Source organism: Dermacentor silvarum, chromosome 6, assembly GCF_013339745.2.
Source record: "Dermacentor silvarum isolate Dsil-2018 chromosome 6, BIME_Dsil_1.4, whole genome shotgun sequence".
Taxonomy (NCBI): Eukaryota; Metazoa; Arthropoda; class Arachnida; order Ixodida; family Ixodidae; genus Dermacentor; species Dermacentor silvarum.
In genome coordinates, this window is record NC_051159.1 from 17,107,059 (window position 1) to 17,127,538 (window position 20,480).

A 20,480-nucleotide genomic window follows, 5' to 3' on the forward strand; every position below is an offset into this window, starting at 1 on the left:
ATGCCGACGTGTTTGCCCCAGGACTATACAAAGGACTAACAGTGACATTTCAACTGAGAGAAAACGCGCGCCCGCGGCTCTTCGAAGCCCGCACCGTAGCCTACGCCTTGACGCACAAGATGTCGGAGTCGCTGGACCAGCTACCGATGCTGGTAAAACCGCCGAATGGGCAGCACCAGATGCGTCTTACCGAGTTTGCGGCGATTTTCGTATGACCGTTAGTATGGCCACGGTGACGGAACAGTACTCTTTGTCTCGAGTGCGTGACATTTTTGCCAAGTTAAACGGCGGGTAAGGTTTGGCGACGTTGGACTTCCGCCACACTTACAACCACTTGCCGTTAGACGAAGACGCCAAGAAGTGAATTGTCCTCAACACTCACAAGGGCCTCCTTTGTTTCAGACCACTACCTGTCGGCGTAAGTAGCGCTCCAGTCATATTCCAGGAGGACAGGTGTAGGTCTAGATGATGTTATCGTTGCGGAAAAGAATATGTCACTACCAAGGAAGGTCCTGCAACCGTTTCGGGAGTACGGTCGTCGACTGCACTAGAAAAAATTTCGGCAAATCACACATCCCATCGACCTGGGGGTCGATGGGATGTGTGATTTGCCGCCCTTTCCTCCTCGATTCTCCTCGCGCGCCGCACGCTTTTTATACTTGGCTCTCGCGGATAGGCCGCAGCATTCGATGGAGGCGTGCGATTTTGGGCCAGTGGCGCAGAAAAGTTTGAAACATGGTGATAACAGCATCGAGAATGCTGAAGGTAACGTTTATGAGGAGGTCGGTTGCTTTTTAAAGCCGCATGTATGGGGCATACCAACGTAAAAGGGCGCGTTCTATACCTCAGACATTTTTTCCTACCACATGATACAATGCTATCAAGGTCACAGGACACCCTGATCATGAGGCGGAAATTCACTGAAGAAAACTGGGTTGGGGTGCACAGGGCAGGCATTGCCAAATCCTGACTAGGACTTTACCATTGTCGTTGAAAAGATGGGCGATCATTGCATTCTACCGGTGCTAACATATAGGGCAGCAATTTGGAGGTTAACAAAGAAGCTCGAGAACCAGTTAAGGACCGCGCAAAGAGCTATGGAACGAAATATGTTAGGCCTAACATGAGACAGGAATACAGCGGCGTGGATCAGAAAGCAAACGGGGACAGCCGATATACTAATTGACATTAAGATAAAAAACGGAGCTATATAGACAGGTCATGTAATGCGTAGGATGGATAACCCGTGGACCATTAGAGTTACAAAATGGGTACCAAGAGAAGGGAAGTGCAGCTGAGGACGGCAGAAAACTAGGTGGGGTGAAGAAGTTAGGAAATTTGCAGGCGCAAGTTAGAATCAGCTAGCGCAATACAGGGGCAATTGTAGATCGCGGGAGAGGGCTTCGTCCTGTAGTGGACATATACATAGGCTGATAATGGTGCTGATGATATGACGCTTTACTTTGTGCATCTGATCTAATATTGCTTGTGGCACAACCCTCTGTGTTTGGCATTTTTTTCTTACGTGTGCGCGCATGTGCACCACAGGTATATTGAGCGTGCCTTCTTATGACTTAGTATCGAGTGCATCGTCCGTCCATGTGTTTGTCTCAATGTGAAAGTACCTTTTGCGCTGTGGTTTCTAGATTGAACAGGACGGTCTTCAGTGAAATGTATATAGCTAGAACCTTTAGCGAAGAGTTATTCACTCAGGAAGGATGAATAAAACGCCCTTTATACAATGAAAGTGGCTAATACGTTGCAGTGCTAAACATTGCCTACATATTATTCCCTGCATTACTACATCACAACCATAATGACAATACAATGAGTTCGGCTCGTGTTACATCGATGGAAAAAGTTTACCCACAGAACAAAACCGAAGAAAGGCGATTTTAACGCATTCGCTATTAAAGAGAAGACTCCCGGCCTCCGCCAAGAAGTGGACAGCAAGGGTGCGTGATCATGTGAACACCCGCCGCACATTGCCTGTATCCGTGAGGACAAACGATAATCGTCCCCCACTCATGCGTGCATGGCAGTCCAGTTCAAAGCAAATTCAAGTATTCCCAGGCATCGTTAGCTATCGCCTAAAAGACGCGAATACGAAAGCCTTGTAAATTCTACTGTAATTCACCTTAATCCACCCTATTCCTCCTTAATAGACCTTAATCCACCCTAATCCTCCTTAATACACTTTAATCTACCTTATTCCACTCTAATTCACCTTAATCCTTCATGCACACTAATCAACCCTAATCCTTCTTCATGCACATTAAATCCACCCTAATCCTCCTTATTACACCTTAATCCAATCACTAATCAGTAAAAAAAATTATGGGGTTTTACGTGCCAAAACCACGATCTGATTATGAGGCACGCCATAGTGGGGGACTCCGGAAATTTGGACAACCTGAGGTTCTTTAACGTGCACCTAAATCTAAGCACACGGGTGCTTTCGCATTTCGCCCTCATCGAAATGCGGCCGCTCCCGCAACCTCGTGCTCAGCAGCCCAACACCACAGCCACTGAGCAACCACGGCGGGTACCACTAATCAGTCATTAATTAACTTTGCTAATTATTAATCTACAATACACGGCTGGACATGCCTTTGCACTCCCTAGGTCACCCGACTTTCTGTACCTCACAACGCAACCTTGAAACAAATCTAACTAAAGCTTTCGCCTTAAAATATGGACTGGCTAGCGCTCAGCACCTGCAAAATCACGGGTATACTTGCCATTACTTTTTTTCAGGCCCTGCATTCGATGTATTTACGTGACTGACACACACATCGAAGTGCGCTGGAAAGAATAACTCCTCAACAAGCCGCTATTTCGATTTTCAGTAAAAGGGGCAACGGATCCTAACAATCACGAAACGTGCGATCGAGAGGCGGTATCTTCGGGCATAATTGTTCAGTGGAAAGCAGAATCAGAAAGAGAATGCAGCCTTACGGGATGCTTTGATACGAGCAATAAGAAAGGCGCCTTACCACGCAAACAACACTGTTCTTTCGGCCAATGTTGTGCAGCCACTGCTTGCGCGAGCCATCACGCTTTCCTTGCGGTATCATAAAAGCTGCATAACCATCATCACGCTCCTTGCTGCGGTTATATGCGCAGCAGCACGGCACAGCGCTAGCAGACAGCGCACGAAACAGCGTGCAACGCTTTAAGGCGGAAAATGGCGCGAACGAAAAATCAAAACAAGCAAAACGCAAGATCCCCTCGTTTCCAAGGGCAACGGCAGGGAGACCAATCGTCGTGCAGGAAAACAGGCGCAAGACCGGCTGCTGCATAGGGGACGCGCAAAGGGCGAGGAGGTCGCGCGGCGGCAGAGTGGCGGTACTTTAATATTATCAAGGACTTTAATCATGGATTGCCTCGAGCGCCACATGCATTGCGATCGCTGGACAATCAGCAACTCTGTGGAGAGTCACGAAACGTTCAGCTTCGAACATTTCTGCGCGGTCGGTGTAGTCGCCGTCACCCATGCTTCGGCGCGTCGATTCAAGAGTGCGCCCATTCACTTATTCTTGATAGGTGGGCAATTAAGCGGGCGCGAATCGGGGTGGATGTCCGTAGATAACGTGGGAGAAACTATGCGAATAAGCGGCGCTACTCCCTTTGTCACTGCGTAACGAGCGGTACAAACTCTTGCCGAGGTCACTTTCTTTGGAGCTTGGCGATAGAACGGTGGCGGATTTGTTTATCCTCGAGGAAAAACATGCATCGCGAAGGGCCGGCTACACAGGCCATCTTCGTGTAGCAGCGGTCCGTGGACTTAGTCATGCAGATTCATTCCATTCTTTAATATGCCAGTCTATTGTTGCAGCCAGCTATTGACCCTTTTCCCGGGGCTCCCATGGGCGCTGCCATGTTTGATCACGGGGTGACGCGTCCATTGCTTGCCTCAGCTGCCTCCGTCTTTACAATGCAAGTGCATGACGCCGGTGCGGCGCAGCAAACCTCCGTTTCGACGCATATCGTAGACAGTGACTGTGTGGACGACACGAAGCTTTGGCCACAGCTTTAGAGGACATGCAAGTGCTTTCAGAGCTCATTACGCCTTGTCCAAACGACGCGATCAGCGTATACGATGCTTGTACTAAATGCGGAGCATTTTGCATAATATGCAATTTCCTTGCTTTAGCCAGAGGAATCCAGCAGCAAATAAAATGCCTAATAATTATAATAATATAATGACACTAAGGATGATGACGATGTTTATTGCTTCAGCGTTTTACTCAATGTAAGTTAAGAGTGAATGAATAAATACAGGACAATGATAGAGTGTTTTAGTTAATCAGTAAAATTCGACCTCAAACCACCTCCTCAATTGTAGTAACACTGTACGTTGGACTGGTGGGGCTGGACACGTGGGGGGGGGGGGGGGGTTAACTCGGCCTCCGGGAGGGGGGTAACACCCGACCCCCCCCCCCCCCCCCCCCGCCTTCGTCGGTGCGCCACTGTCGCTTGCGGGTGTGCTCTGCTGCGATAGATTTGTTCTTGCGGCGCACAAAGCTCAGAATATGTAAATGTTCTGTATTTTGCGGTAGCATGCAGCAAGGACGTATTATCGCTAGACCCTCGCTTCCTCTGTGCACTGTCACGAATAGTTCAGCTCCCAACATTCGTGTCTTGTCGGTATAGTCGCCGTCACTCACGCTTCGGCACACTGATTGAAGTGTGCGCCCATTCACTTATTGATACGTTGGCGAAAGGGTGGGTGTAAGTTGGGCGAGTGGGGGTAGATGTGTGTGAGTAACGTGCGAGAAACTTACTATGCCAGTAACTGGCGTTACTTCCTTTGGTATAACGAGCGGTACTCACTCTTAAGTGCCGACGTTGCGGAGTTGAAGTCCTTCCTTTGGAGGTTAGCTATACAGCGCTAGCGGATAAATTATCTTTTTTTATCCTTGAGGAAAGCTGTGCATCGCGAAGGGCGGGCAACACAGGCAGTCCTTATGTAGCAGCGGCGACACAGGTTGATTCCATTCTTTAATATGCGAATCACTATTGTTGCAGCTAACTACCACACATGCACGTCTTCCCTTTATCACTGCACATTTTGCAGCATGAATTGGGCATAGTGTATTAGCGAACACCCACTTGCATTTCCGACAGCTGATCGAACAGTAGCAGGGCAGAAGCAGTAGTGGTTCCGTATTCGTGCGCATTCGCCGAGGCAACGTATGGCGCGCCGCCGAAGGCGCCATCTCGTTCTTCTAGAGCAAACTGCTCCGCGAAAAGGGTCAATAGCACACCCTCTGCCGCTGCACATTTTGCAGCATGAAGGAAGCACAGTGCACTAGCAAACACCCAATTGCATTTGCTACCGCTGACCGCACAGCTTTGTGTTTTCAGAAAGCTGGTTCTACAGCAGCCATTCATTTTTGGAAAGTTACTTTGTAAAGATAATGAAAAGCTATTCGTTCAGTTAACGAATAGCTTAACTGCCATGAGAAATTCTGAAAACATTTTTAGAAGTGCAACAAACATTGGTGCAAGTCATTAAGTATTATTTTCTTATCAAAATTACAACAAACCGAACGCCTCGTGCAAGTGCACATTGCAACAAGCTTCCGCGCCACGTTACATCAAAGTCAAACCACGAAACTCACGTGATAAAGTGAATACACTCTTTGATAACACTGTATTATGTTCAACTGTACTATTTGCAGCCTTTATTTTGTTACCTTTGTATTTGATACTAACATTTTTCTGTTCTGTAGAAACAGTTACTCCCCTTACTCAAGGCCCTTCACTGGGCCTGTAATTAAGGCATTATGAATAAAATAAAAACACATGAGCAAAAAATGCAAAAACTTCATGACGGCTTAACTCGTCATCGGCACCAGAGGACACTCGTGATGGCTAGCTTATGGATTATGGGAGAAAAAAAAAAAAGAAGACTGTAGAGATCGATCTATACAAAAATGCTAGAATGAAAAAAATGCAGGATACCCGATTAAATCAAGCAGGTTAGGTGACCATTTGCGACCACCCATATTAAAGGGGATGACAATAAATCATCAGTTCCTATCATCAGCAGTTAAGGGGTTAAAAATAGATAATTGTTACCGATAGTTAGCTCTTTCCTTGTTTCACCAGTCAGTACAAGCATATAGTGCCTAATTATATCTAAACAAATATTCCTGCTGTAAATTGTGCATCTGCACTTGACTGTTTGATTCGAAATTTGTTACTTCATATTCGAAAAAGTTGATATTCACTCACCTCTAAATACAGGATGTTTCTACCGAGTGCTATTACAGATCAACAACTTTCGTATGGGAGTAATGTTCTTAAATTAAAGGTGGTCTTTATTTTCACAAATGCTTAGAAAATTGTATTTTCATGAAGGTTAAGTCGCACTTCAGTACTTTTGGCGGAATTCTCCATCCAACCGTAGTAACAATTTAGCACAAAGTTTGAACCTTCAACGACATAAGAAAATGAAATTTGATGAATATTGCACAGTACTATTCCGCATTTATTGCACTGTTGTACGTACGTGTTAGATAAACCGTGCCTTAAACCGCGAAGTTTACACGACAAGAGGCACACGCATTGCAATGCTTAAACGATGTCTCTTCCACAAGCGTGCAGGTATTTAGTGGCTGATGGCGACGACTAGCATCGACCAGCAGTTTTGCTTACACAAACTTGCATGCTGATTCGACACTTGCGTGTGACAACGCGCTTTGGGTGTTCGATGATCTAGCCGTGATTGTATGCGGGAAGTTGACCTGCCGCGGTTAAAAAGCGGTTTAGCATACCTGGTTCCACGCATGCCGCACGTTTAACCCCGAATTTAAACGGAAGAAACTCGGGCGAAATGCGAAAGATGGTGCAACGTCTGAAAAATACGCAGCAGTGGCCACCTCCACAAAGCACGCCTGCCATCGGCGCTTCGCAGCCTACGTACTACACCCTTATACGGGACGTGGGATGGAAAGGTGCCGCCGACACGCGCGGTAAATAAACGCGCACCGTCGTCATAACCCATTTCGCGACCAGCCTTTTCCGCGACCAGTTTCGGATCGCTCGGCGTCCGCGCACGAGGCAGACGCTACAGATAGATGTGCGACCTGTACCCAAACACAAATCCGCGTTCAGGTGCACAGCTCCAAAAGGAGGCGTTCCCGCGAGGCGCTATGCAAACAACTCCCGAAGCATACTGCCACAGCGCAGCGACACTGATTTCGCGCACGATAAATATACGCACACGTGAGCTGGACACGTTAAGCGCCCTATCCAGGCGCGAACTGAACGGAAAACTAAACTTCCGACCCGTCCGCGTTGCACTGTGCTTGAAAGTAGGAACCGACTCCACGCCAGCGCATGGAACGATGCACTAGAAAACGACAAACAGAGCCCGACTTCCAATTACAATTTGTGCAGTGTCGAAGGCATAAGTAATGCTTTGATTATTTACAAAAATCGTGACAACTTACCCTTTCTTTTGCACGTCCTGCATGTTTTTGGACGACCTTGGTAAACGATCCACCCTTGCCGTCTGCCATGTTGGCTCGCAACTGCAGCTCTAAACTATAAATAAAGCTTTATCAAAATATTGTATAATTAATTCATTGAAAATACACCTACCTGTTTTGTAAACAAGAATAAAGTGCTGTTAGATTTTTTTCTACAAGTATTTTATACTAATGTTTTGCTGCGGTACCAATGTTGTGCCCGCCATCATTACTAAGGGTTTCCGCCTTTCCACTATTCTAGGCGGTGCACGCGAACAGGAGCCGGTAAGCAGAATTTTTCATGCGCTACCGTATTTTCTGGCCAGTAGGAGTTACAATGACGTTAACAATTGTCTTACGTGTTTACACAAAGCTGTTCTTAACGCATAATTGTGCGAAACATGCGTAGTGACACGACTGTGCTCGTTATGTTTCCATCACAAGATGAGCTTGTGCATCGCTTTGAAGGCATTTTGTTTACTTTCGTTGTTTGTTTAGTAATGTCCAAGTAGATCTGGTGCTACTTGACTGGCGAGTTGATCAGTGAACTGCAACGGACCCCCAACGCTCGCCGCTATTCATGCACGGAATTGATTAATCGTGATTCGGCATTAAGTTCTCGTATTCTTTCTTCGTGACACTAGTGATGACTTGCTCATTTTTGCTCATTTTCGTTTTTCTTCCTACCTTTTGGCTTTAGTCGAGCTGTCCTGGAAAGTAAGGAAGCGATCCTATTAATATGCGAAATATTGTTAAAATATGTTTAGCTGGTTTCGTCGCTTCGGCGCTGCGGTCTTTGGCTCGACCGTACTGAACGGCAGGCGACCAGGGGAACTTCTTTTCAAGCTGCTTTTCTTTTTTTTTCTTTTTTTTTTTTACTTCCTGCGCAACCGTCTTTGACTTGCATATGTTGTTCTTGAGATATCTGTGTCTGTATTATTATTGTGTGCATGCGTGACAATGTGATGCATGTGTGTGATGCATGCAACCCTTCCCGCTATTGAACAGTTGTGTGCAGCGCTTGTCTTTATCTTACCTCCTTGTGTGCGCTCTATTTTGTTGCGCTCCTTCTCCTCATCAGTAATACAAGACTAACTAGCCCAGCAATTAATTGTTCTTGAGTGCTCTGAGCGTTATTCCGCTCTGCTTAAATGTCGGTATTTAAGGCTGAGAGTTGGGCTAGTTGGAATTGTCCTGTGGCAAGTGCTACGTTCGCCAGGTGTGCTAACCGCAAGTTGAGCACCGTATGCAGGTACAGGCTTTGGCGGGATCAGGCCATCATGCTAACCACTGCAGATGATGCCTTTGCATGCCCTTATTTGGCAACGCACATGTTCTTGGGGAAATACAAAGCTGCAAAGTGCAGATTAATACATGGAGCGTTTTTGTATATCAAATGAGACTGGCAAGTGCGTAAGCGTTCCTTCTTTTGCTTTGAGGAAAACAAAAAAGAGCTTGATTATCTTGACAAGGGTTTCGTGCTTTGCGGGATTAATAGTGGCATTAGTCAAGTTTACTAATTTTCTGACCTCCCTTTGTAGGCATGGGCCAAGATGTGCCTTTTCTGTAACCACGTGACTTGCTGTCATTCTTTTCAAAGTTAATACAGTTGAAGACCCGTGCTCAACATTTTCTGTCGTCCTTTTTGTCACGTTTTTTCTGCGCTGGAACATGTCCTTGATTAAATGTCGGTGTTCACATGCCAGCGCAAGATGGTTGCCGAGCTGCCAGACGTGGAAATGAAGAACGTGGACAGCCCTGCTGCAGCCGGAACCGAAGTAGAAGCCGTCAAGGCGGACCCAGACACGTTGACGATCGAAGGTGAGCGTTGCAGCCTTGCTGGCTACTTTCAACCAGCATTGTGTGTAACGAAACTGGTTCAACTGCAAGGAATTTGAGGCTCAAAATACCCTGCTCCACTTTCTTTCGCCACCAGCCACCACTTTGCATGAGCTCTCGTGAACCTTTGCCACATTTGGATGCAGCCTGTGACAGCTTGCACTCAGCAATTGCATATGCATGGCAGCTGAAAGAATTCGGGGAGGTCTGGGCAACTGTGCATCGCAGCGAACTGCTGTGTCCAGCAAAACTGCGTCCACATTGTTGTTGGTTTGTGACTGCCTTGTTCACTGTGGCTTCTATCACCTCACTGCCAGACTGCACTGCACCACAATGGCTGATTTGGTTCCTAAAGTCGTGCAGTCATACAGTGCTTTCATGCAGTCCTGCATTTGATGCTGGTTATTATAACTCATTATCATCATAACATGATGGTCATATCTCGTTGTGATTGGGACACTTTGGAATGGGGTGTGGCATTTGCAGTAGCTCTCCTATCAGTTTGTTTCGAATAGCCACACAGAATCCTTGTTTGTTTATTCGTGTAAGCAACTTCAGTAGCCCCAACATAGAAGCATTGCTCATTAATCTGCATAGCAGCTACTATAACTTTTGCATGTTCTCCATACAGCAGGGTGCGCACAGGTCCTTGAAATCCTTGAAAACCCTTGAATTTGAAAGTTCCGTTTTCAAGGCCTTGAAAGTCCTGGAATTTCTTTTGCGTCCTTGAAAACCCTTAAATTCTTGGGGTTTTCACGGGGTCCGACAGTGCGACTCACATTATATGGCGGTTGAGGGTGGTCTCGGCAAACTTCATTGCTTTCCGCAACGCCGGGACCGCGAAGTCAAACTTCCTGCTCGAGGAAGAAGCGAGCGCGTGTCCGTCGTGCACTTTTTTTATTTTTGTTTTATTGCTTCGACTTCGGGGTTGGCCAAAAGCCATAAGTTTCTGGCCACAATGAGGCTAGAGCGTCTCGACCTCCTCGGGAAAAATACAAATTGTGCCATCATGCTTATTTGTAACGAAAAAGCAGTTACATGAATCTTAAAAGTTGAATTTGGTAGTATTTCACTTTTTTTTTAGGGGGGGGGGGGGGGGTTCGCATTGGGCTCGATTTATTGACAACCCACTAAAAACAGGTACAGCCTCATAGCCTGAGCGTTCTCTGTTGGCCACATTGTGCTTTGTTTATCTGCGTGTGCGCTCCGGTGTCTTCGATGCTTTGTTTGCTTTTTCCCCCGTTTCGGTTGTGGTGCGCATGGTTCATAATAATGCCTGGGAAATGTAAATTCCAAAGCGCCTGGCTCAGCAACGACGATTACAATCTTTGGGTTGCGCAGGATACATTAGACCCCCACCGCGCGAAATTTTGAGGAGCCTTAGCAGGCTGAATGAGTTTTTTCATGACCTCCTGAGCTTCAATCCCTCCTACAAAGAGCTGTGGAAAGCAGTCAGGCTGTTGCTTGTTTTGTGCCATGGGCAAGCAACTGTCGAACGGGGGTTCAGCGTCAACCGCCAGATCTCCGTAGAGAATCTGAAAGGTTTGTCGTAGATTTCACAGCGTATCATATGTGACGCAGTGGACAGGGCAGGTGGAATTTTGAATGTTCTTATAACAAAAGAACTCGGAAGAGCTGTGTCCGCAGCGAGGCAGCATTACGGTGCACACTTGGAATTGGAAAAGAAACGGTACCAGGAAAACTCAAAGCAGACAAAAAGGCGCACAATCATGGAAGAAGTTGAAGGGTTCCAGACGAAGAAAAAGAAGCTTGAGGCAGTCGTTGCCGATTTAACGGCCTTTGCTGACAGATATGCAGAAAAAAAGGCTGAGAGAACCGGTGACATCTCGCACGTGGTGAAATCAAACAGCTTGAGAAAGACCGCAAAAGCGAAAGCTGAAAGCAAAAGCGAAAGCATTAAGACGCAAATAGAAAAGAAACTGAAAGACCTGCCCTGAGCTTCAGAATTTCATCTAGTCGAATGAAACTGTACGTGTACTAAGTCAAATAACTTTCCTTTGTTCTGTCCAATAAAATGTAATGTGTGTGAACTACCGTATTAAATATTAAAATTTTTTGAAAGGTCCTTGAAAAGTCCTTGAATTTTTTTCTTGGAAACCTGTACGAACCCTGATACAGTTAATTTGCATGTTCTCTCCATATCAAAACTACTTAATAAACCTGCTAGAATCCGTCTTTCCTGATATGGTTGATGGATGTGTAAGGAGCAGGGATGAAAGTGCTGCGGCAAACCATCTAGCTGCGCCAACCTGCACCAAAACACTAATTTCGAATGAAGTTGCCAAATTAGCAGGATGTGTTCAGTAGCGACCACACAGCCATAGACATGTGTTGGCTAGCGCTTAGCCCTGCAATCCAAGCCTAAGCAATGGATTTCAGCGTCGGCATCTTTGGAGTGTAGGCGTATTCGGTGGGATAATTTTATATAAGCCACAAAACAGTGAAAATCGTTTTGTGCTATACAATGCATTACGAATGTTTTATGAAAGTGTTACGTGTTTGTGTATACGCAGACGAGCTAAGGATGATTGGAACTGGCGCTCATTTCATGGGGCAGCCGGGAAGGAAAGCCGCGCTGAATGAATAAGGCCGTATGTGCTCGGCGTGTAGCTCATTAGTTTCATTATACAATTTATAGCACACCATTTCGTGCCGTATTGGTGCATCTGTGTCGATTAATGGGCAAACGACGTGCATGTGACGTTCTAAATCTTGCGCGTGCACCATGTCCAGTTACCGGGGCGATAGTGCAGCACACCGACAAACGACCGGCTTGCTTTCGTCAAACTTCTTCACAAATATCCAAAGGGGACCGCAGTCGTCGCTCAAATTTGCACTCGGCTCTTGCCGCCGCAGAACACAAGCCATGGATGTGAAGTTTCTTATTTAGTCAACCTTAGCAGGCCAAATTGTGGTCGTAATTAAACATTTGGCGAAACCACAATCCTCTGAAATTGTGTTCGCGACAACGTTGTTCACTATGCTACTTGCTGTTGGAGCTGTGAGTCGTGGTCGACGTCCAACTGTGGGTCGCTCTCTAGCCTACGCCGCCGCTGTTACCAGTTGTAGGAGTTGGGGTCGTGGCCTCGCCAGCAGTTGTAAGAGTTGGAGTTGGGCATATCCTAAGTGGTAGCAGGCCCATGCCGTTGTCCGCCTCATCCACGCGGACGCTGAAGACGTTATTGAAGGGAGGAACAGGTCCTCATCGAGAATGAAGAGTACAGGGTTTGTTTACATTCTTTAAAAGAGAAGTAGGAGAACGTTACGTCTCCTCAGTCTAACATGACTGGATCGAAGCATACTAGAACGAAGCACTGGTTACATCTCAGGGCAGATGGGAGAGCACTCCCGATGGCCCGCCAAAGTTTCGCTTAAAACCCCCCCTGTCCAAGCTGCGGTCCCACCATCCTCCAATCGGAGCGTCGAGAGTCACCGATGGTCTGCGTTGAGCGCAAGGGTGCGCATAATCCCCCGGTGCCTTCGTTTCCCGACCTCATTCGGAGATGTGCCCTTGGGCACACACTGCTCACTCCCCCACATAAAGGAGGGGACACTTGTAGACAGGTGGCTTCGCACCTGATTTGAACTGACATGTCTGTTGTTCCTGGAATGGCCAGCCAACGACGGGTGTGTTTGGAGAACGGCCTTGGCGGCCAGCTGGTCTGTCGAGCGGCCGTGAGAACGCGTCGTAGTGGCGGCCCTTTTCCAAGAGTCTCCTCTTCCTATAGTGTCGAGACTCGTACTCTTTGAAAGGTGTAGAGACGTGATGTCGCCGCTGATCTTTCCCGGTGGGACTGCTTTTCGGCCTCCCGAAGCGATTCGTCGCAGGTAAACAGGAGATACTTCCAAGATCGCTGACCCCGTTGGTCGCCGAACGTAACATTGCACAAATCGTGTCCAAAAATTTTAATAAACCATCATTCAGTGCACGAAATCTCGGTTGCCGTTTTACATTAGCTTCATGGCGCCTGTGACAGAACCGTGAATCGGCCTGAATAATCGAGCTTATTCAAAATATTCCTCGACAACGCAGATCGGAAAGTCAGCTGGTGAATATTTTTATCCCTTTATTCTCTTCGAAAATATCTTGGAGCTTTTTCTCAGCAAGCGATGTGAAATACTGGCAAACATGCGATGACCAGTACGTCACTTCACATTTATACTGCCGTATTCTGCTTTCTTAACTGAAGGTCGCTAAGAATTAAAAATTACCAGGGGGCACTACTCGAACGCCGTTTGCTGTACCTTGATGAGCGTTGTTCATGGTGGCCACTGCGAATATTTGCCATTCATTGTGCACGAATCCGTTCAATTAGCTAAGTTTATAAATTTACTGAATCGATGAGATGTCGATGAAACAGTTGCGGATGACGTTAACAAGTGACTGATAACAGCATTTAAAACAACGCATAATTCATGAATACTTTTTTTTTAACAATGAAGCCAGTAAAATAAAAGAGAAAAAAAAAACACCGCTGTGACCGTTATGTCGCTTCTGAGCGCCAAAGACTATCTTTACGCAAATCTCGTCAAATGGTGGCACTAGGAACGAGCTTCCGCGCTTTTTTCTCGCCGCTCAGCAGTTTTTGCCACGCATCTTTGGTCCCTATCAGACGCGAAGTAGCGTGTTCTTGTAATGGTTTGCTTTCCGAACCGTTACCGAGACCGTGGCCCCTGTTGAAACGTTCGTAATATATACAATGCACTCGATGACATTTACATCTGAGACCACTTGTATTACTGGTGAGAGGGATGCGTTGTAAAACGCCCTATACATAAAACGCCCTATACCTTCCATCCCCCGGTGCCTTGCACGCGTTGGCAGATGACGCGCTTTCCTCCCTTGAGCTTACGAGATTGAGCCGCCATCGTCAACTCGCCCTCGCAAGCTTTAACTCACACAGACAGCTTACGGTGCGCGTTGACGATGTTATTGGCCCCGGACTTTATACGGTACATCACGGCAACAGCAGAAATGCGCTGGAAGGTCCATATAATTTCTATCGCAATAAAAAGATATTGTTATAGTTACGTTATACCAGCCATGGGGTTGATTGCGGCTCTCTGGGTCGATGGTGACATATGGTGACCCAGAAAATATGTTACCCGTCGATTGGACCGCATAATTAGAGAACACTTTCCTCTATCATCATGATTGTCGGCGTGGCAACAAATAGTTCTATCGTAGTGCCGCCAGTGTTTTTGGCTTTACACGAAAGCATGCGCAGTGGCGCCGCTCGACCCACTCTTCCATATTCTAGTACGCCATAGCTACAAAGCGCGCTTCTACTACGCGCTTTGTGTTGGTTTTATTCTGTGTTTCGTCGTGGGGTTTGGAAGTGCGCTGTTATATCCCATTATTCCACCAAAATTCAGATTGGCCTGCTCCAAGTTGCTACAGAATGCAATTTAGTTGGCTCCAAGTTGCTCCAAAATGCAATTTTGTCTTCTCCAAACTGCTCCGAAATGACTTTGGGCAGTCCCACCCCTGATTGGCACATCCGGTATGTAACTTAATGGTGGTTTCTGAGAAACCACTATCGTTTTCCTTTGCAGCTTTATGCTACTGTCAGGTGGATGACAATTTTTCCCTGTCATGAATTTTGCTCGCCTTGCGGGCTTCTGCCGACCTGATCTGCCATAAGTTAATATTGTTCTGCAAAGTCAAATAAAGAACACCTTTTCTTCATATGCCTGTATTTCACTCATATTGACCTTTATGAAGCTGCTCCGAAATGTGTATCTACTGCTCCAAAACGGACAATTCATGCGTCAAACCTGCTCCAAAGTGCCTAATTTGCTGCTCCCAGAGCTGCTCCAAAACTTCCTTGGCCGCTTCCATCCCCGAAGGAGCGAAGAGGTATGTGCTGGATGTGAGGGGGGGCCATTGTTGTCATGGTGCACAGGCTGTGAATGTGTACACACAAGGGAGGTTGCCATAGGAGTGATTGATGTTGTTCTGCATGTCTTAAGCCCTGAAAAAAGGCAGATTCACGGTGCAAACAGAAGCGCATAGCTAGCAGACATGCCTGTGGCGAAGCCAGATTTTGAACCCATGGATGCTGATTTTCTCGTGCTCTGGTATTTCGTGGGTGGTTTCAAACAGTCATGATGCTTTGAAAGAGCATTTTGAGTAAAAGATGTAGCACGCAAGGCGAGTATGAAAAAGAACAGCATACACAAGACAGAGCAGGGACAGCTGCATGTTTACTTGGCAGAGAGCACATTTACATTCTGAAAATGTCCAGAAAATGTCCCCATTGTACACGGCCTGCACAACACATCAAAGGGGTGAGAAAAATGTGTCAAGCAATAACCTCCTGTCTTTGCCCCTCTTCATCATATTCGTCTGCTAACCATAACAGGGACACGCGGGGGTGGCTCAGTCAGCTAAGACGTTGCGCTGCTGAGCATGAGGTAACGGGATCGATTCCCGGCCGCCGCGGCCGCATTTCGATGTACGAAATGTAAAAACGCCTGTGTGCTTGTGTTATAGTGCACGTTAAAGAACCCCAGGTGGTCAAAATTAATCCGGAGCCCTCCACTATGGCGTGCCTCATAATCGGAACTGGTTTTGGCACGTAAAACCCAAGAACCAGGGAAACACACCAGGGAAACAAGCTTGCCAACCGGCGGCAAACCCCATCCATGCATTACCAAGATTAATTTCTTTAAAATTGTGCTCTGCTTTAAAATGTCATCTGTCATCTTAACCCATCCTAAAAAGCAAAATTCTGGAGCCACATTCTCGGCCAATCACTTTTCGTGGATGCTTTCACATTCACAAGAGTTTGCATGACTAGTGCCAGGCGCATTAGTCTACGAGCTAAAGCATTCTTGGCACAGCGCCAAGGACGCCGTCTTGTCACTGTGCCAGGAACTCGTAGATGCTAATGCATCCAGTGCTGGTCTTGCAAAATCTTGCAAGTATTGTCAAATGTGATCGCCCGAGAATATAGCCCCTTGCCTAACCCTTTACTACGGTCATAGGCTGGTGCCCTCCTGACAATCGAAAATATTGGCTTCGATCAGATGTTACGAAACGCCCGGCAGGCATGTACACTAGTTTGTATTTGTAGCGGCACCTATTTGAAACATCAACTATGGATAATTACAGTTTACAGCATCTCTATGAGCACACCACCTTCTTAGTGGCACAGTTGAAGGTATTTGTGCATGCGTTTTGCAGTGCTACTGTTTTCTCCATTTTATCAGCTCAAATGTTTGGCCACCAGTCTGTGTAACCGAAGGCTCTAACGTTGCAAGAAGGCACTACGTCAAGGAAAGACCCTACGCAGTTTCCGTTTAAGTCAAACTGCCGAGAATGAGGTAATAGCACAGCAGGTGCCTTCTGCGCATATTTTGTTTTTCTTTAGCAGAAAAGAGTAATTGTATCCTTATTATCAGTTGAAGCGCTGTTATGGTCCTTGTTGAAGTTCTCCCTAGTGAATACCGGTTAATCATACAGTATGTGGATGTAACAGTTTTCAGCTTTCCTTGAAGACTTGCCACTTTCCTTCTTTTGAGAAAATCGCGAGAAAATGTCAGGTATCTTTGTGCATCTGAATGAAAGCAGCACTGCATCCAGCCAAGGACAGAAAGAATGGAAAGTGCAGTGACTTCAGTGTTGTGAATCGTGACAAAGGGCAAGCAAAATGGGGAGAAGGAAGGCGGACACGAGTCATTGCAGTGCCCTTTTGCTATCTTTGCGGTCTCTTTCAGAGTCGGTGCATAGTTGCTGATGCTTATCACTTCAGCGAGGTTTTGAGCTCAAGCAGCAAGAAAACGCCCTGGCCCAAGGCGTGGTGCACATAATGTGGCAGAATGGTGGCATAATGCGGGAGAAAAGGCTCCTTGTCGTTGGTGCTTGTTTTTGGAGTGTTGGTTGATCTGGTGTGGAACTGGATTGATAGACGGGAGCAGTACTACTGGTAGTAGAAGAATCTATTGACTTTCTGAAGACTGGAAGGTTACTGAGCGATTGCTTCCCCTCTCTGTGAATGCAGACATTAAGGAGCATGCTCGCCACATTGAGAAGGCAGTGACCAGCAAGGAGCCACGTTTCATCCTGCGCATTCTGCGGGCTCTGATGCCCACCCGTAAGCGCCTCAATGACCGAGTGCTGCGCAAGATCGTCACCGGCTTCTTCACCCACTCGAGCCAGGACAAGGATGCCCTGCTTGGATGCCTCGAGGAGGTGCTTACTTTATTAACTTTTCTTAACTGCATTTAATTTGACTTTCCGGTTAATTTGATCGCGACCGAAGGTCCCGGCAGCACCCGTGCATTTCTATAGGCCCAAACTTTCATTATTTCTGTCCCAAAATTGGCCTGCACTGGATGGTGACCCCAATAGCGACCCCTTTGGTGGCAGCATTCGTCTCAGCGGGGTTTAGGGCGCAGTGAATGCGTATAACACATCTCATCTTCCGTCAATAATGCCTATTTTCGGCCTGCCCTAGGAGGATTTTTAAGCAATAATTGTAACTCACAATGTCTGATTAGGGTATTTACCCAATTCTAAAATGAGCCTTTCTTTTTTAACGAAAATTGGTCAGAAAATAGACGGTGCAATCAAAAAGCTTGGACGGAGTGCAAAGCTCTTGGGAAAAATACTATGCTGCTGAAACCACTTATCTTACTGCTATCCATGCCGCAATGTACACTTTTTTTTTTCTATATTCGGCTACCAAATATTTTGACTACTGCCCCTAAAATATTCTGCCGCAAAATAAACCCACGCAACACGCGTAAAATTGCCTTGACTAATGAACAGAATGAGACTGTCGCCGTTCATGAATGTGCTAACTTGTTTAACCATGCATTCACTACAGTTTTCACTAAAGAGTGTGACACGCCTGGTACATTGCTAAATCAGCCATGCAATCATCCATGCCAGCAATTTCCTTCTTTGCAGATAGCACATTATCCTGAATAAAAAATATTAAACTGACGCCGGCTTCTGGAACGGATGAAATTAACTAAAAGCCCCTAAAAAATGCTACACGTTTCCACGTTTCTGCTGCATATTTGCTGCTCTTGTATTCTCAGACCCTCTCCTCGGGCAATGTACTGGAAAGTGGGAAAGCTCATTCCAATCTACAACTCGGGTAGTGAAAAATTCAAGCATACCCTGTAAAATAATGGAAAACATCATGTGCGCGCAGATCATCGCCTTTCTTGACTCCTTGCTGTATTTTCATACGTCACAGGCTGGTTTTCGAAAGGGCTTTTGATGTGAGACACACCTAGCCACATTCCTTCATGACTTGCATGTTAACCTAACGCAGCAAGCTGGGTGAGTTGGTAACTGAACATGTTTCTTAGGGGTGGGCAGCGCTCGTATCATCTCTTCCTCTGTCCTTCGTCCGGGTAGCGCTGCCCACCCCTAAGAAACCTGTTAACTTAGACTGCAACCAACAGACTGACGCTATCTTTCGAGATTTTGCGCTTAAACGGTCACTGAAACGGTTCGGACAAATTTTGTAGATGCATAGGGTACTGCTACAGTAAAACATTAGCATCACAATTTGTGTTAGGAGTCTTGTATTAAAAGACCTATGGATGATTACAAGTTACCTTCCTCCCTAGCTATGCTTTTTCTCCTCAACTCATTCACCAAGCGGTCGGCGCTAAGCTCCGCCTTCACTGCCTCTGCGTCATGATGGGACGTTGTGTCGTCTACTTCCGGTTGTTTTGGAGACAGCGCGCGAAGCCTCTCCACCCTCTCTATCAGTCACCTGGCAGTCGATCCCAAGCAAGAGCTTCGAAGTAGCGTGCGTTGCGAGCATTCTGGTGCAGCACCAAGCAAGTTGGGTATTCCGGTAACCACAGTCGAGCTGGGCATCGATTGTGGTGGCCGGCATCGTAACTGCATTCAGCCCCCTAAGCCATCACCCAGTGATCACTGGTGGCGCAAAAAGCGCCGGCCGCTATTCTGTCCGAGTATCGCATTTCAATCGCTGAGCACTGTACATACACTGACGAAGTGCTGATGAATACAAGTAACCCACAGTGGGGAAAATAAAGCTGCACTTGATAATTAATCATACACAATTATCAAAATAACACGCCCTTATGAGCATCTGCTGTTTTTTGAGACATCGTTAAAACGGCCTATACATTGGATCAAAACATTGACAACCCGAGAGAAGCTTCTGTGTCTTCGCTGCTGCTGTCGTTTAAAAATTATGTTGCCAAGCCAGCCAAAGCGCGAATTTTGCATCTTTTTGTTGAAGTGCTAGGAACACTGGAGGCTATTGTCGGCAATACCTCCAGTGGAAGTTTTATTTTTAGACTCTCCAATATGCCAAGAATTGTCAAATCTGACAAATGGGTGAAGTTCAGGCGTCAATTCAGACGGTGCATGATGTTGATAGTAGAATAACTACAACAAAAATGTTTTAACAATGGGTAGAAAAATAACTGTCGATGAAATTGATCGATTTCAATAGGCACGGTAACGAAAGAGTAAGCCTGCAAAAATTGTGCACGTTAAGATTTGGGTACACTTTAGACTGTAGCAAATACAGTAAATTTCAACTGTCTTGGCATTTCCACTCAGTATTGCATCAAATTGTGGTTTCTGGGAAAACAGATGAACACAACCAAAGTTGTGTCAGTGTTTGCTAAGCATAAACAGTGATGTGCTTGATTTGTGTTGTTGCAGCCCATGGAGACAGATGGTGCCGTCAAGGAAAGCCGCATCCGCAGTGCTAAGACATCACACCTGCCACTGCTTCCCGAGCTGGATGTCTACATTCACTTGCTGGTGTTGGTGTATCTCATCGATGCACAGCGTTACGAGAAGGTGGGCTCCCCATCTGCTTGCTTTATCTGGCGGTCGCTCTTGCTGCACTGTCTGCGTCTGCAGAAGTTCCCATTCATTGTCTCGGTATTCACTCGCGGTGGCAGTGAAATAATGAAAAAGTGAGGCAGGTTGCTCCGCATCTACTTTTCTAGTGAGGGGCAGACAAAGCATTTGCTACTCGTTACCGGCACTTTTCGTGATATTTCAGTTTTATTCAGGGGGCTGAATAACGTGAGAGCTCTGCCTTCACACTACAAAACGGGGTCCATTGCCACATCGTCATCGTGCTTGCCAAAACGCAAATGAATTCTGTCGAAGGCATCTAACAC

General features: G+C 46.4%; 2 protein-coding genes across 10 annotated transcripts in view; one reads left to right on the forward strand and one right to left on the reverse strand.

Annotated features, from left to right (window-relative positions):
- Positions 1–7,540, reverse strand: part of LOC119455311 (amphiphysin-like) — a 160,852-nt gene extending 153,312 nt beyond the window's left edge. For all 9 annotated transcript variants that reach the window (XM_049668698.1, XM_049668699.1, XM_037716712.2 and 6 more), the window contains exon 1: positions 7,464–7,540. In XM_049668698.1, coding sequence (XP_049524655.1) covers positions 7,464–7,532 — 69 coding nt within the window. In that variant the 5' untranslated portion in view covers positions 7,533–7,540. The remainder of the gene's footprint in view (positions 1–7,463) is intronic.
- A 159-nt stretch (positions 7,541–7,699) lies between these two features.
- The window catches only part of LOC119455312 (26S proteasome non-ATPase regulatory subunit 3), a 68,788-nt gene continuing 56,007 nt past the window's right edge, over positions 7,700–20,480 (forward strand). The window contains exons 1-4 of the mRNA XM_037716714.2: positions 7,700–7,766; positions 9,188–9,302; positions 17,348–17,538; positions 20,011–20,151. Of these exons, the coding sequence (XP_037572642.2) occupies positions 9,194–9,302; positions 17,348–17,538; positions 20,011–20,151 (441 nt within the window). The 5' untranslated portion in view covers positions 7,700–7,766; positions 9,188–9,193. The remainder of the gene's footprint in view (positions 7,767–9,187; positions 9,303–17,347; positions 17,539–20,010; positions 20,152–20,480) is intronic.